This window comes from Xiphophorus maculatus, chromosome 6 (assembly GCF_002775205.1).
Source record: "Xiphophorus maculatus strain JP 163 A chromosome 6, X_maculatus-5.0-male, whole genome shotgun sequence".
Classification (NCBI taxonomy): Eukaryota; Metazoa; Chordata; class Actinopteri; order Cyprinodontiformes; family Poeciliidae; genus Xiphophorus; species Xiphophorus maculatus.
In genome coordinates, this window is record NC_036448.1 from 1,794,305 (window position 1) to 1,811,558 (window position 17,254).

A 17,254-nucleotide genomic window follows, 5' to 3' on the forward strand; every position below is an offset into this window, starting at 1 on the left:
AGCAAGTGAGAGAGGGGCAGGATTGTGAAACAGTCTGTTTTTAGTAGCAATGAGGATTTTAACATAAAATGCAGCTGCAATGGATTAGAATGGTCCAGGTCTAAATTGATGTCCACAGATATCTTTCTTACAGCTTGAGCTATGTCGCCAAAAAGAATGTGCAGAAAATTTCAGTCCATTTCTGGTTCTACAAAGTATTGACTCAAAGAGGCTGAAAACTAATGAACACCACAGTTTTACTAGACGTCCACCGATAAAACAGACACCTGATAAATTTGCCCTTTAAGAACTTTGAGAGTTCAGCAATCAGACGATACTTACTTGTGAAACTGATCTTATCTTCCTCTGCAAAGATCCGAAAATCAGCTACTGCCATGAGGGAGGGCTGACTCCCAGTGACCCCACTGTTGACAACTTAACCAATTTGTCGCTCTATTTAGCAAAAATCATGGACAACACTGATCATCCTCTTTATAAGACTGACTTAGAAAAACAGTGTCTTCAGTCAGAGACTTCTTCAAACCACTGTAACACAGATTCCCACGAAAGATCTTTCCTGCCAACAGCCATCAACATCTACAGTAACTCTTTGATAAACACTGAATTAATATGAGTTACAACAACATTTAATTTCCCAAAGGGAAATTCAGTTCAAAAGTGGTTTTGAACTGAATTTGAATTTAATTGAATTAAAACATATGGATGTTTTGTAGTTGTAAAGTGACAAAATAAGAAAAGATCAGTATGAATACTTTTGCACCATCCACACACGTTTACCTGGAGCAGCCTAAAAGCAGGAGCTATTTACCAAGAAATGTGCTGGAGATGAACTCAGACACCTGGTTCCCAGAGCGGCTGGTCTCTGACAGCTGACTGAGCTCTCGGTTCAGCATTCTCTTGAACTGAGGACAAACAAAAGAAGCATGCATGAGGCGCGTCAAACAGAACACAAGTTGGTTTAGATGGACTTTTTCAGAAATGAATTAAAACAAAGACTTTTCTGGAAAATCATATACAAACAAAACCTGTTTAATGTGATCAGCTGAGAAAAATAATGACAGGTTTGCAAAAGGTTGCAAAAATGCTGTGCACAATGATTGATGCACTTTGCAGAAAACCAACAGAATATGTTTAAGAAATTTTCGTCTCATGTTGCATCCAGCAGGTGCTGGTGTCTTCTCAGCCTGTAGACAGGTAACACTAAACCCAGGTGCAGTCTCACCCCTTCCATCACCTGATGGGTGGCCATGAACCTTCATGGCCACCCTCCTCTCACCTGAGCAAATATCCATGGTGAAGAGATAAAACAGTTGACTTCTGGCATCTCAGCACAAAGTTGCACATAGGAGCCGGATTAAAAAAGAAACAAAATACAAAAGTTTCCTTCTCCTCCTGATTAGCAGAACATCCTGCTAAAATCCAGCTTAAACAGAGGGTGCAGCAATTAGTTTGGCAAAGCTGTGAGCAGCGCCATAGAGGCTGATGTCAGAACAAAAGGATGGAGCTGCAGCCAAGGGAATGCAGAGGGATGTGAAGCAGAGGAACCACTGCGCTGCACCACGCTCCCCCTGACCCTTCCTCATTCACACTGTTGCTGCCTGCTCACTATGTGTGTAAACAGAGGCAAGAGCTACTCCAGTGTCCGCCTCCTTCAAAAAAAAAAAAAAAAGTCTAAGAATAGCAGCCAATGGGGCAGCAGCTACAGCTACGGTTAGGGAATCAATGGGCCGTCATTGGAGAGGAGATGCAGGGCAGATGGAAGCAGGGATTGCGAGGTGCACCATGTGCATGGAGTGTAAAGAATATATGAGCGGAAAACACTGAATGGGTGTGAAGAAGAGCTTTACTGATCGAGGAGGGAATAAAAATAGGACACCATGCACCACAGGAATATGTTGATTTATACTGTCATTCATTCAGATCAACCGGATGACTTGGTGGTGGTGGATCTGAACGCTGCACGTTTTGAAATCAACTAAAAAATTCATTCTTAGAAGATTGAAAACAAGGGACAAGGAATGAAATTCGATAGAAATGTACCATCCTTCCTTCATCCAGTCAAGTTTTTGTGAAAATATTAATCAAGACATTAGAGGTTGAAAGAGCAACAGTTGGCAAGATTCCCAAATAAGCTGTTGGGCTTATGTGTTACATAGATGTATTCTAAGATCAGTTAAAAACATAAAACAGTTTTCTCTCTTTCTCTGCCTTCTTTGGAATGTGTGTGGATGGGTGTGTGTGTATGTCGTGTTGCTGGAAGTTGTTGCAGGGATTGTATCTCTGTTGGGTGTTTATCTTGTGCTCAGACCTAGACTGGGGTGTGTTCGAGGTGGGTATGGTTTTGGGAGAAATCAGCTTGCACTTCTTTTTCTCTCAGTTCTTATTGTCCCAATGATTGATGTACGTCAAGCTGTTAAATTCAATAAAGAAAATTGGAATAAAAAAGGCCTAAGTGGTCAACATAAAACATAAAACAGTTCAGTTACATTTATGGTAAGAGAATTGTTCAAAGTATGTGTGTGGGATGTGGAGAGGTGCACTATGAATACTTCAGTCAGAGGGAGAAAACCAAATTATGCCTAAGCATCTCCTTCTGTTGGAATCCAGATGGATTCCTATTAATAAAAACATATCAGAAATCTCTCAGAGCGATTAGAATACCATAGAAATTATTGAGTAAAACTGCCACATTACATAATGGCATCCAGCTTCTCCATGAAGTAGCCCTGAAATGTGAGACAGGACCCGTGTGAAAAAAAAGAAGAAAAAAAAGAAAGAATTATCATTTATGGCCTCTACACCGAAGAGTTGTTGAAACTATTTAAAGGTTTGATAAATCATAAATCACTATTCTTAATCTCTGTGATTTGAAACCAAAATTCCCACAAAATATCTACATTTTAGAACCATCTGAAAGTGTAACTCAATGTGTGCATACTGTGCAGACCAATGATGCAGCACATTTAGATCATAGCCTGTTTCAAAGTGTATTGAAAGTTTCTGAGATTAAATCAGGACCAAGCACTTTGAGACCTTTTCAGATTTTTTAAAATTGGTACCATTGATTAAGACTTTAGTAATCCTTTTTTGACTGAGACATGCCCTTTAACTTGTCGAGGAAGACATCGTTCTTTCAGTTGTGTTCTGTTGCCAAGATGAAGAACACCCTGTCCCAGGCCATGGTGATGCAGAAATACAGACCCATCCATCTGCCACTTCTGTCACCAAGTCCCATCAAAATGCCTTGAGAGTTGAATGTATGTAGCTTAATCTGAAGTGAATCTGTTTACTTTTTCTGCACATCATTTTTTTCCAAGAACGATTGCATTGTTTTGATACAACTGATCGTAAGGCACGCCTGGAATCTGATTATTTTAAACGGCAACCAGATATACATGTTTCCTGAGCTCCTTTACGGAATATGAGCTCTGTAGCTAGCTGTATCAAGCAAGTAGACCCAACTCTGTTCAATCTCTCGACCGGTGTCTATGTTTGGTGTCTAGTCACACTGGCCCTGTCCAGACCAGCAGGCTGTTAGTGAGTTAGAGGCGGGGTTCTGTTAACCTACCTTGTTGGAAGCCATCTCGCTGACAGAGTGTCGAGTTTTCAGCGTGTCTAGTTGATCCAGACACCAGTCCAGCTCGTCCAGAGTCTCTATGGCCAGCTGCTGGTGAGGCTCCTCTGTTCCGGATCAGAACAAACAGGCATTAAGGCACCAAGAACTTTGTTAATACAATATTAGAAATACATCAAGAGATGCAAATACACAAATGATTTAATTCCCTTTTTAAAAAGGAAAACCAATATTTTCTTGCCTGAAGCATTCTTTTAGTGAATGCTTGATCACTTGTAGCAAAAGATGCATCTACAGCTCAAAAATCATTCTAACATAAAAAGCTACGGCCTTTCTGCTGAACTGAACATCAATACAGTGCAGGGATGATCTGGTGACTCATTTTTGGATTAACTGAATGCACAAGATGCTTAATATGAGATTTTTTTTTCCAGATTGTGAACCAGATGCCACTTCAGGAGTTCTGGGTAGAAGATTTTCATAGAGAATGCAAAATGCGTATATTTTTTGTGCAGTTTTGGCTTAATTACTGCTTTGAACATGTTGTTCTTTTAACAAACGGTCTTTTGTTGAATCTGTATATTCCGGTTAATGATTAATCAATTACTAAATTAGTTGACAATTACGTACTTCAATAATTGATTCATCGCAATTAATCTGATTAGTCATATCAGCGCTACAACTTATATAAGAGCGGCGATATAGACAAAGAAATTTAAAGTACTGACTCAGGGGTTCAATACAAATGTATACCACACTTCTCAGAATTGTATTTGATACAAAAATAAGAAAATCATAAACAATTTTCATCTAACCCTTCATAATTATGCAGAAGCTTCATAAAATCTCAATGCAACACATTTATTTCCACATATGACAGAGTGGCAAGGTTTTTATTGGCTAGAATTATATTTTTAAACAGCTTATGCTTTCTTACTACAGGACAAAAGTAAGTACTGTTAATGTATTGATATCTCCTGTTCAGTCACTGATCAGTGGGTTTCCTCCACTGTGGATCTAATCATGGGTGACATTTATTCATCTATTAAACACTATGATGTTGTACCAGTAACCTGCAGGTCTATGGTGCTTCCAGCTCTATGTCATTTAATCCAATGTGAATTATTGGATACTGATCAGCAAACAGCCCTCTCTGACAGTGGCACAAACCTGCAAGACTGGTCTTACACATTGAGGGTGGGTTGCTTCCTGAGGAGCGCGTCCTATAGAACAAATACAGAGGCTGATGTTAGACTGATCTCAGCGTGATTATGACGTGAAGTCAGTAGATATCAGTAGACAGTAGTCAGTAGTAGTAAAAAACAGATTAATGGATGGATCACCTACTTGCTGGCTGCTCTGTCTTGCTGTCCAGTTATGAGGGCAAAATTACTTCGAACTGTCCTCAAGCTGGCGAGGACCTAGGGACAGAAAGAAGAAGTTAATCAAACTGGACCTGTGTAACCCTGGTGATAGAAAAGATTTAGCCTCGTCCTCTCTGTATTTAACTTATTGTTTTACACAATTAAATATGACCCTGTATTGAATCACTGGGCTCAATTTGATGCCATTGCTTTCATCCTCCCAGCTGACATGCAGGACAGAGGCATTCCTCTTTCCCCTTCTGTTGTTTTCATAGCATCACTAGCTCTCCTCTGCGTTCTGACTGTCCTTCTATCAGGAGCTGACAACTGACTCAGCGTGCAGAGAAGGCCTGCAGAGTATCGCATGTCCAAGAGTGACCCTTGTGGAGGGCGCACAAGCTGACATGCAAATCTGAAACAGCACCACCCGGCAGTATTCAATTCACCATTCTGTCAGAGTGTAAACCGAGCCCAAGCATGACGCACGCCCCACACAAGAGTCAGGCAACACCAGCAGGAAGTTTGGTTCTGTCGCAGAGTCAGCCCCCTGGCCCAGAGCGGAGGGCTGTTTCACTGCAGCGCTCACACACCAGCTGGCTTTGCCTGCACCATTTTATCTCATCATCACTGCTGGCTGTAGTGTGTGACTTCAAAAATATGGATTTGTGGGCAAACAGCAATAGCAGCAGCAACAAAACTTTCAAATTAAAAGTCTTTGGTTTACTCACCTGTGCAAATGGTGTGACAATCATGTCTTCTGAGTGTCTGCAATCAGGAAAAGAGCACACAAGAGCAGAATGTATGCAACTATATGCCATTCCTGCACTTTAAGATTTTATAAAGATTTAAAGGGGCAGTATTATGTGTTTTCCAGGCACATAGTGCCATTTTATAGAACAACCAATTGACTATGTTAAAAATATTAAAAATGTTAAAAATGACTTACAAGACAGGTTCCTTTGTAATTTATAGCCTTGAAAGTGGGTGTCTGTCTCTTTAAAAACTCCTGATTTTTCTGAAACTCCGTCTTCAGGAAGTCATCACAATATGGCTTCTTTATTAAAACTTTATCATTTTTACCAGCATTGCTCGAGGAAGTAGCTCTTTTAAAGAGCTCAGCTGATGCACAATTCCTCCAGGTGTTTGCTAATTGCTGCTGACTAGTCTGAAGGAGCTGAGAGGGGGCATTGCGGGACAGGGCTGCTCAGTTAGGCAGAAGCTTGGAAGCTTAGAAACTGCAGCTCTGAAGATTAATTGAAACTAGAAGGCGGGGCTAGGTCCACCCAGGCGTTTTGCACAGTTGAATGGTTGCCATGGAGATTAAAGGATTTCTCAAACATGTATAAAAGAATATGTTTTTGATTAGGGAATTGTTATCCCCTCATCAAACAGTTATAACATGATATAAAGCTCAAACAAGTCAGTGTCTACATAACACTGCCGCTTTAAAATATTAAAATACATTACACAACTGTGCCAATGAATTAAAAACCATGGTGCGCCTCAGTGTAAAGTATTGCTTCTGCTTTACTTTACACTCAAGATCTGCAAAGGAACAAAAATAACAAGCATAAGGAGTGGCTGGCAAGGAAACAATTGGGATGAAGGACACATTTTGAAATAGTAAATAATAACAGGTGGAATTCATATTTTTGTTACATGCAAACATTAAAAGAAACTGAAGAAAACTGGATGTGCAACAGTGGCCAACAGCAGAGTTTGCAGTTTAGTGGTGGTTGTAAAGAACAGAGCTGGGATGTGTCAGGCTAGAGGGAAAGCAGAGGAGGGATTAAGGAGGCAGAGCAGGTTTGATTTTCTGATTCTGCTCGATATTCTCACCGAGACGACAACCAGTTGACCTCCCAGTGCTTCAAGCTTTCTTCCCTTTAAACAGAGATATGCAAGAGTGCATGAGGGGACCTTAGATCCTCTTACTGGACCAGTGTGAAGCTGTTTCACACTGTGAACTTGGGATTTAATTAAAACTGTGTGCAAACTCATGCCATCAAAAGTTTGTAGATCTTTCTGAACAATTAAAATACAAAACTGGAAGAAAGAAAAAAGATTATACTAAAGAGGGGAACAAAAAGGTTCCACCAGGAAGAAATTAAAGAAAAATACATATATATATGGATGGATGGATGGATGGATGGATGGATGGATGGATGGATGGATGGATGGATAGATAGATATACAGTATCTATCTATCTATATATCTATAGATATATATAGATATATAGATAGATAGATACTGTATATATATATATATAAAACGCTGCTAAACGTCTGTAGTAACAATATGAAAATGCTAACAGAAGCAGTCCTCATATGTGGAAACTTTTCAGTGGTCTAATCGATGTATTCTGTATTGGGATTCCTGATACTGTTACCTGTTTCTGGGAATTTGTTAGTAGTTTTCTCAGTGAGCCGTATAGCCGCGGTTTGCACAGCTAGCTTTTGACAGTTGGACTATTTTTATGTGCAAAGATTTTGTGAATCTACATGGTTTTTATCCTTTACACCAGAGGTGTCAAACTCCAGTCCTCAAGGGCAAATGTCCTGCAACTTTTAGATGTGCCTCTGCTGCACCACACCTGAATGGAATAATTTAGTCATTAGCAAGGTTCTGGAGAACTTATCTATACAAGGAGGTAGTTAAGCCATTTCATTCCAGTGTTTTTTTACCTGTGGCACATCTAAAAACTGCAGAACACCAGCCCTTGATCACTGGAGTATGACACCTGTGCTTTACACCTATTCCACAGTAAAAAGAAAGAAGCTGCTCTAAGTGAAGGATAGAGAGCTGCACACAAAAAGCAGCTGAAATCCTAGTCAATCAATTTTCAGCAGTTCAAGAAAAAGTGCTACATCCAAGCAAGGGTGTAAATCCCATCTTATTATTGGGGGGGACCATAAACAGGAACATTTCTTAAGAGAAATTTTGGGGGGTTGGCGAGGTTCCATTGAAATGTAACGTAAAATGTGATTTAAAAAGTTTTTAAACCACATTCAAGACCAAAAATGACTAGTAATGCACATCAAACATGTTTTATTCTCAATGAGCAGCCTGTAGAGAAGTTAAACTAAAATTCAAATGTTGCTTAGATAAGAGTTTTGTTCAGTCTGACTGATCTAATCTCTGCTACACCTTTACAAAGATTTAAGGTTCTAAATACAAAAGCTTTAACGAGTAACTCCTCTTAATAAAATTCCTCATAAACACTGATTTATTGGAATGGCTAACAATACAAGTTATGGCCTATTTAAATTATAACTTGTTAAGTTGCTTTATTTTTAAGCCTGTTTTAGTTTTGGCATGTCCTGGGTGACTGAGAACAAATAAGTAGATAGAAATGAATATCTGAGGAGTATCATAATTTAAACATAACACTTAAGCACGAGAGTTTATGTAGAAAAATACTCAGATTTTATTTTGTGGTTTTAAAGGCTCTATGTTGAAGACAGTGAGAAATAAAGGGATAACTTTTTGGAAATTTCTATCTGTTCTCTCTTCTGTTCTCAGCTCTCATACACAGAGCTGGGTCCACTTGCTCAGCCCCTCCATCCCGTGTCAAAATCTTATAATTTAACTAAAAGTTAAAGAGTAAATATGAATGAGATGTTTGCTACCTTTAACAAAAAACCTTAACTCTATGAAAGCAGGGGACAATTCAGTGGGGGGGGACAATTCTAGACTTTTCCAAGATTGGAAAAATTGCTAATATTAAAGTAGCCTAGCTTAGCACTAATAAACAGCAAAACAAGACATGTGTTCATTGAAAGCTGCAATTGTACAGTGTTTGAGTGTGTGAGTGAGACTGCTTTTACAAACATTTGTGAAATGGAGCTCAGTGTTTGCAGCCAGGTATTGTGATGGGATACTATGTGCAGTAAGTCCAGACTGACTTTTTCCTCATTGTTGAATTTTCCACAGTCGACTGTTTGGGGTAGAGTAATAAAGTGGAAACGATTGGGAAATGAGATGACTCCCCACAAAAATATAGGCCTTGTAAAATCACAGAGCAGGGTCATTGGGCACTGATGAGGCCACCAATGTTCTGCAAAGACTAGAATTACAGACCTAGAAATTTCATGTAGCCTTCAGATTAACTCAAGAACAATGCAAAGAGACTTTAATAAAATGGTTTCTCCCCTTTTCAAGAGTTTTTCCTTCATTCCCCATTTTGGATGGCCCTGTCCTGCTCCAGCAACACCGCATACCACTGCACATAGCAAGGTTCACAAGGACATGGACACATCCGTTGTGGAAGAACATGACTGGCCTGCACAGAGTCCTGACCTCAACCTAACATAGAACCTTTAGGATTAATTAGAACAGACACCAACAACCAGATCTTCTTGTCCAACATCAGGGTCTGACCTCGTAAATGTACTTTTGGAAGCATGGTCAGAAATTCCCATTGACACACTCCTCATTCCCAGAAGCAGAAAAACGATCAGTAAAGGGTTATTATCAAATGACCCAGACTGAAATTGGGGACTAATAAATCATGATTTATGATAGAACAAGAAAAAATTCATTAAAATAATTCATCTTAATATCTCAGCATCAGGGCATTATGCTGAAGAGCCAATAGAAAATCATGGAGATTTCAAATTTTTAGATACACAAATAATTCATTTTTTTTCTCAGTAAGACAATAAAAGGAAAGAAAGGGAAGTTTCTCAGGAAAAAGATATTTAAAAACTTCACACAACGCAATGAGTAGTGCAGATTTTACTGTAGAAAAATAACAGATCAAGTGATTCATCCAAAGAAAGAATGAAGGAGAAGAACTTACAGATCACTGGCTGATGACAGGTTCCTGGAGGGACCTTTAGGTGAAAGGTCAAAGTCAGAGTCAGAGCGGTACAGGAAGGATTCCCGTCTCTGACTATGAGGATAGTTGGCCTGGAGGACCAGACCAGAGCTGGAGCTGCTCTGGGCATCCAGGGGGCTGCGTGCCACTGATAATCCATTCTCCACATCAAAACTATGAAGACAGAAATGAGCAGAGAATCAGAGAGTTGGAAAATTAAATCACAGCAACAACAGCCTTTGGGAAACAGCATGAGAAGAACAGACAGACATGAACATAAGCACCAGGAGTCAAAATGTTAAGATGGACAGATTCCAGCAATTATAACAACAATAACCCACGTCTAATCATGTCATAGGATTTCATAACATTCATATTTTGAGGAGAATATGGTTCACAACAGAAGGAAGGATCAATTTTACACAACAGAAAACAACACAGGAGCTAAAAATGTCTACCGTTACAAAATATCAGAAAACGGGATTGGATGGTGAAATATCCGCGAACAGAGCCATCAAATGAAATAATCTCAGGAAGTCAGCTAGAATCAGCTCAGCTTTATTTTCAACATCAATGGCTGCTGAAAAAAGCAACAAAAAGCTGTTTTATTAGACTGAAGTTGATATGAAGAGGTGATGAGAGCCACAAAGAAAAGCCTCCAGCTCTGATGACAGCGTGGCAGCAACATGGCTGGCTTCTCATACAACCATACAACCAAACACTGCTTCATGACAAAAACAAAAACAAAAAAACAAACAAAACAAAACCAACGACTGATGACAGAAAAGCCAACAAAAATAAAAACTGGGTGGAACCATCTGTAAGTTTGTTTCACCTTGATGCATTTGTTGGTGGTTTTGCTTTTATAACCCAGGCTTTTGACACCGCAAAAGAAAGATCAGATGTTGGTTTTAGATGGATGAAGGTGAGATGTTTGCTGTGTGTGGAAGAGCTGGAACAGCACTGTGTAAAATCAGCACGAAGCTGCTGACGTAAAGTCATGTGAAGTCTAAAAATAACCCAGTGATCAGGTAAGGAGTTCCTCCAGACTGAGGCTGGATGCATGCAGAGAAAATCACCACAGCTGGGCACGTCTTTACAGTCAGAGCACGTCTCGACCTCCATCCCACATCCCCGCTTCCCTACAACCCCCTCAGACACATACACACCCCAACGCGCACACACACCGCCCACCGACATTTAAAACCAGATGAGCACACCGCTCTGTTTGCCAACATCATTGTCCTGTGAAAACAGTCAGAGGAGCTGATGGCTGTTTTACACTCATAAGAAGATTGAATTAGACATCTTAATGGATGTGGAATTTTTTTATGTAGTTGATAAGCAACTACATAAGGTTTGCAGTAATGCAAAACCTGCTGAAAATCTCATCCATCCAGGTAGAATATTTCAATTAAGAATTACAGATATTTCTAACAGTAATTTCTCAATTTTTTTTTCACCTGTGCAGTTATCTTTTATGTGAAAGACCAACACAGCCTATTGCAACCTGGAGCAATGAAGGAGACCAATGAAAAGGAGACATTGTTGATAATGTATATCTAAAAAGTTTCTTTATCCCTCTATAGTCCAAAACATTTAAATAAAAGCCAGTGCATACAAATGCCTTCAGAAGTCACCTAATTCCAGAGGTGAATAAAGTTCTCAAAAATTTAACTCGAGTACGAGCAGCACTACTTCAACATATTTTTACTTACAAGTAAAAGTAAAGTAGTAATAAAGTAAAGTAGTCATCCAAGAGATGACTCCAGTAAGAATAGAAAAGTATTTCATTAAAGGCCACTCGAGGAACTGATCATAATATTTGATTTATTATCTGCAAATGATGTCTTCAGACAGACAAAAATATAAATTTATGTGCAATCAGAAACTAGACTCTATTTTTGTTTTTGCACCAAGCTCCTGTTTCCATGCAGCTATTTTTAGCCATCCCATAACAGGGAGCAGACTGAGAGAGGCAGCAGTGAAGCTAAGAATAGAGTATCAGGTAGAGCGCTGAGCCGTCCTCCCTCCATCCCGCTCATCACACTACGGCACAAGCTTCCCGCCATTCATGAATATCCAGGGAGGAGGTTCTATTTGAAGCTCCTGCTGAGCTAAAAATAGATCCTGGCTGAAAATGTCGCCCACATCTTTTGCTTGCAGGGATTTCTCTGGAATGTTTCCTCTTTGCATACTGCATCCTCCATCTGCTATGAGCGCGCTGCAAGAGAGTCACTCACTCAAAAATTCTGCTCAACACATAGAAATGATAACATAGAACAAAGTATGATATGTAAACTAATGTTGGCATCACTTTGCTCTTTTTTAACAATGGTATTTTATTATTACACTTATAAAGATACAGCAGTTTATCAGGAACGCCTTGCTAGTTCCTTTTTTGGACCCTTTTTGCCATCAGAAATAGTCATAAAATATTCTGATCGAAATGGAGCTGTTAGTGATGGACATGAGCAATAACCATATTCAGGTAAGCTCCACTGATTCTACAGTATAGAGAACCAATCCTGCCAAAAATTAGAATAAATTAATGCTCAATAAATAAATAAGCATACAATTGAATGCGCACAAAAAAATAAATAAAATATATTGGCACTAATTAAATTATACAGTAAGACATAAATGTATACATCCTAGCATCTCCACCGATGCAGGCTAAATCATACAACTATGCACAAAAAGTTCTTGCAGCAGGTTAATCGTTTCTTCCTCTCTGTCCTTTCCACCTTTGATAGTTTATGATTGTTGTAATACACCAATCTGCTGCTTGAACCTCTTATTATTATTATTTAATTATTCAATTATTATTCAATTCAATTATTATTGAATTTATTATCAATAAATTCAACTGTCCAACAATGGGAATATCTCTTTTTCCCTTTCTTGCAGAGCAAATCTGGTTCTGGCATCGGAAAGCAGCCAGACCCAACATACTGTTTGCCAAAGCTGCTGGGAAAATACTAACAGAAGTATTAAAAATTATTTGAATATTTGCATTTGTTGGAACTTGTTAATCATATCTGTTCCAGGCTGATCCAGTCAGCAAGCTTTCTGACATGCCCTCCACAGAGAAAGATGAACGTCTCCTAATAAGATCATGAACTGCCTCAGATGTTTGAGTCCTTTTCCAAAGAGTCAGCAGAAGGTTCTCAAGGATGAGCAGTGGAAATCAAATATCACATCCAGTTCTGAAACACACAATATGTACCTGTTATGTCAAAATGCTTTTATATCATTTTTACACATTAGAATAAATGTCACAAACCATGCTCTGTGATTTTGGGCTAATTTATGATGTATCTTTAAGGAGAACTATACTCCAACAAGCTCCAATAATACTCCAATAATCTTGGAATGTGGGGAAAAAAGTGAGGGAGTCTGAATACTTTTTGGCACCGTATTTCATTTTCTAATTGGCCTCAATTTGCACACTGTTCATTCTGAATGAAACCACATGGCACATGATGATCAACAAAAAAAACAACACGAACTACTTCCTTGTTGATCCTGTTGTATCAGTGGATGATGTTTAATGTGTGAAGTACATACAATTACTGTAGATACCTGAGCATTGAGTCAGCTCAGCAAACCTTGCCATTAGAACAGGATCCCCCTGCTGGCTTTTGATGGAAGTGCAGGACATCCTCAAATAAATAATAAGTATCAATACACTTTCAATAAAGAAAACACTAGAGCTCCCTCTAGAGCAAGGATTTGGTTTGTCCTTTCTAGGCTTTTAGGTGAAAACATTGTAGCACAGTTAGAGCAAAGATCAACCTATTAGAGCTATGGGGGAAATAAAATAAAGTGCATTTCAATGACTAATGGTGCAAAAATAATAAAACTATTGCCTTCTTACAGATCCCTCATAATACTTGACCAAAGAGACAGCCACCTGTATGAAATTCAACAAACATGGTGGGACATAATTATTGCATCTGGGATCTGGAATCCAGTCAAACTGGCCCAAAGCATCTACAGTAACACATCCCACCCAGACACACAAACACATGGATCTAATTAATTTCTCACCCAAAAACTAGAGCTGACATTCCAATTCATAACAAAAGACTGAGAAAAGAGTGAGAGGAACAAAGAAGGAGTCAATATGTGTCTTTTATTAAAACGTCTGGGCCGGTGAGAAGTGTGATTGATGGCAGCCTGTCGCCCTATACTTGACACTCTTCCTGCGTCACTGCCTGTCATGGCAACATCAATCCCATCTGGGGAGCATTAAAATACAGAGGCTACCGGGCAGAGTAAGAAACGGGCCTGTAAAGCAGGGCAAGCTGTCATCTGAACCTTCATTCATCATTCCCGGGCCTGTGCTGTGATACAGCCAGAGACGGAATTAGTTGCACCCAAGTCAACTTGCCTTACTGGTTCAGTCATTTATTCAGGAGAGACATAAACGATCACAGCCAGGATGGATTTACTACAGGTGACACAGATCTGAGCTCAGTAAGGTGAGACAGAATCTAAATTATTACGCTGACTGAAATCATTACTTAGGTTTAGTTATATATACTACAACACAATGTAAGCTCAAAATGTCTGTGTGATTTTCAAGAATTAGAATAGAATAGAATTAGGGCTGCACCGACTTATCTGTGCCGATTTCTTTCAGTATTGACAATATTGATCGGTGATTGGCCAGGGAGAGGTCTGACGGCCATGTCAGTCAGACATTGCCTACTGGCCTACTGGCTGATCAGCCCACCTCTACTGATCAATAATAAGCTCAGTTGGGAACAGTTGTTTCCCCCCAATCAGTGAACACGCCATACCAAAGAGTAACCAGCTAGGGGTGCACTGTTAAATTAGCCCTAATTTTCTCAATTATGGGCGATCAGTCAATATTCAGCCAATACTTACATGTGAAACCGATCTCATCTACCGATCTTGTCTTTATTTTCCCAGGTTAAAATATCACAAAAGCACATCACAGTAAAGTCTAAACTACATAAAGCAGAATTGTACATAAAATGTAAAAAAAAATATCATGAAAAATAATTTTTAAAAATTGGAAATCATCAAAATTAAAGAGAAGCAGGTGTACTGTTGTACCTCTAATAAAAGAAAACTCAATTCTACACTAAAAGCTATAATAACAGAGCTCTGCAGTAACAGATTAATGCACAGGGCCGTTATCACCTAATGGTCCATTTAAATAGATGTGTTCTGATGGTACGCTTTGCACACTGGACCTCAGGGATCACTGGGGATCTAAAGGATTTAAAAGAACTATAACATGCTGCTTGGCCATGTAAAGCCTTTAAACCACAACTCTAGAATTAATGGCCAGCCAGTGAAGCTGGGAAAGTAGCTTTCTGAAATTGATGCAAGGAAGGTTTATTAAAACAGGTGGAAAGATAATGGCAGTGGTCCAGACATAACTAAATGAATCCATGAAGAAAAATTTTCAGTTCAGAGCAATACACAATGGAACTCAGCCTAGTAATATTCCTGGGACAATGAAAGCAAGAGCGAATCAGAGACCTGACATGAAGACCAAGAAAAGAAGCTGAAAATAACTAAGATTCCTAAGAGAAGGGCTAATTAAGCTCTACCAGAGCACAGAAAAGAATTTCAGTTTTTCATTTATTCATTCATAGTTCCCAGCCATCCAATTTGTAGTTTCTACACAAAACATGCAACTGAAAACTGAGCTGAAACTGAAACTGAAAGACTGAAAAACAAAGGAAACCTCAGTAGGCTGAAGAAGCAGACAGGAACTACTGATATCAAGACAAGGAATCTATGCATGATCTATAAGTTTTGAACCTTATAGATCTTCATGTGAAGGTGATCTTGGTCCTTTTCAAGCTGTCTATTAAGATTTTACTCCCTCTGCCCACATTAGGCTGTCTGTCTTCACCCATAACTGCCTGCAGCTAAACTTGTCCTTTCTGCTAGCTGCAAGATCATTTTAACCATTCTCCCAGAAGAGCATTTGTGAAGCCAGACAGCGATGTTGGATGAGAAGGCCTGACTTGCTTTCTACGCTCTAATTCATCCTGAACGTGTTCTGTTGGGTTAAGGTCAGGACTCTGTGGAAGTCAGTCATCTTCCTATGTACCATACTCACTCACCCATGTCTTTATGAATGTTATATTTTGGGAATTTATAAAAGTTAAGACTTCCTCTCACCAGAGCTCAAGGCCAGCTTCTCAAAGCAGCTGTGGAAATCCACTTTAGAAAGCTCCTAGTGCACAGTTTCTGAGCTAATCTGAAGAAGGTTGGTGGTCTAGAACTATTGACTCTACAGAAAGTTGGTGACCTCTGCACTCTGCCTTATCATCTGTTGACCCAATTTTGTGATTTCATGTGGCTTACAACTTATTGCGAGAGTTTCTGTCATTTCCAATTTCTTCCACTTAGTTATAATCTCTCTAACTGCTCACAGTGGATTTTTGTAGCAGTACCATCCCTGGAATCTGCTGAGCTCCTGAGACTGACCCATTCATTCACAAATGTTTGCAGAAGCAGTCTGAATGCCTGGAACGGCTTGGAACACCTGATTCAATCATTCAGTGCTACATATTCCCAAGTTTCAATATAAATATTACTGCTATAGCTGCTAATCAATGTTTACTAATAATATGCTTACATATCTATATTTCACTTATTTTTCAACACACTGAAAAAACACTCACAATGCTGAGCTCAGCACTGCTTCTCTGCTTCAGTTAAACTACCAATAATCCTGTGCTTCACCACCATCACATGACCAAAAAATTACTACCTGACCAACCTTCTTCCCTTTCCATTCAGAAACAAAAAGCAACAAGATGGAAGTAAATATTGGTTAATATTGGCCAAGTTTTATTTATTGGACCGACTAATTTTCTAATTAATATCGGCCGATAATGATGTTAGCGTCGATACATTGTGCCTTCTTATCTTCTTTGGAAACCATGGAAGTTCCAAAAAATGTTCAACACATCTTTTTGTTGGGACATATTTACTTTGTGAGGACAAAAGTTCTGATTCACAGAAAACAAACCATTGCTCAGTAATTTCAGTAAATATTGGTGCGTTGTTGCAAAAAAACATGCATATCATTTAAATTAGACACAGTTATATTAGACAAACGCTGCATTTGGATGTGCATCAGAGTCCAGGGATGTACCTAACCAGATTTGGAGGAGTTTACAATGGTAAATATTAAAGTTGTGAACTGGTGGCTGTAAGCAAAGTGCTTGTAGTGACCCAAAATTGTTAAAACTCAAAGAAGTGGACTGTTAGAAAAATTATCTAAGTTCATTTACTTATGAGTTTATTTGAAAGGTTATGTTTTCATATTATTATTTTGTGTGTTGTTGACTTGACTTCTTTTCTCTTGTGGTACATTATTAACTGTTTCTTGGGTGTTTGCTTGGGGGTTAGAAACGTTTATACATTCCTGTGTTATCAGCTGCTTTGGTCATTAGCTGCCTGTGTTATCAGCTGCTTTGGTCAGTAGATGCCTGTGT

General features: G+C 39.1%; 1 protein-coding gene across 6 annotated transcripts in view; it reads right to left on the reverse strand.

Moving 5' to 3' along the window:
- Window positions 1-17,254, reverse strand: part of LOC102218225 (cAMP-specific 3',5'-cyclic phosphodiesterase 4C) — a 62,850-nt gene that overhangs the window by 6,128 nt on the left and 39,468 nt on the right. For 5 of the 6 annotated variants that reach the window (XM_014473315.2, XM_023335735.1, XM_023335740.1 and 2 more), the window contains 7 exons: window positions 9,741-9,932; window positions 6,778-6,822; window positions 5,667-5,703; window positions 4,922-4,995; window positions 4,745-4,797; window positions 3,569-3,681; window positions 809-902 (listed from right to left, as the gene is read on the reverse strand). In XM_014473315.2, coding sequence (XP_014328801.1) covers window positions 809-902; window positions 3,569-3,681; window positions 4,745-4,797; window positions 4,922-4,995; window positions 5,667-5,703; window positions 6,778-6,822; window positions 9,741-9,932 — 608 coding nt within the window. The remainder of the gene's footprint in view (window positions 1-808; window positions 903-3,568; window positions 3,682-4,744; window positions 4,798-4,921; window positions 4,996-5,666; window positions 5,704-6,777; window positions 6,823-9,740; window positions 9,933-17,254) is intronic. The other variant, XM_023335736.1, reaches the window with a different exon arrangement.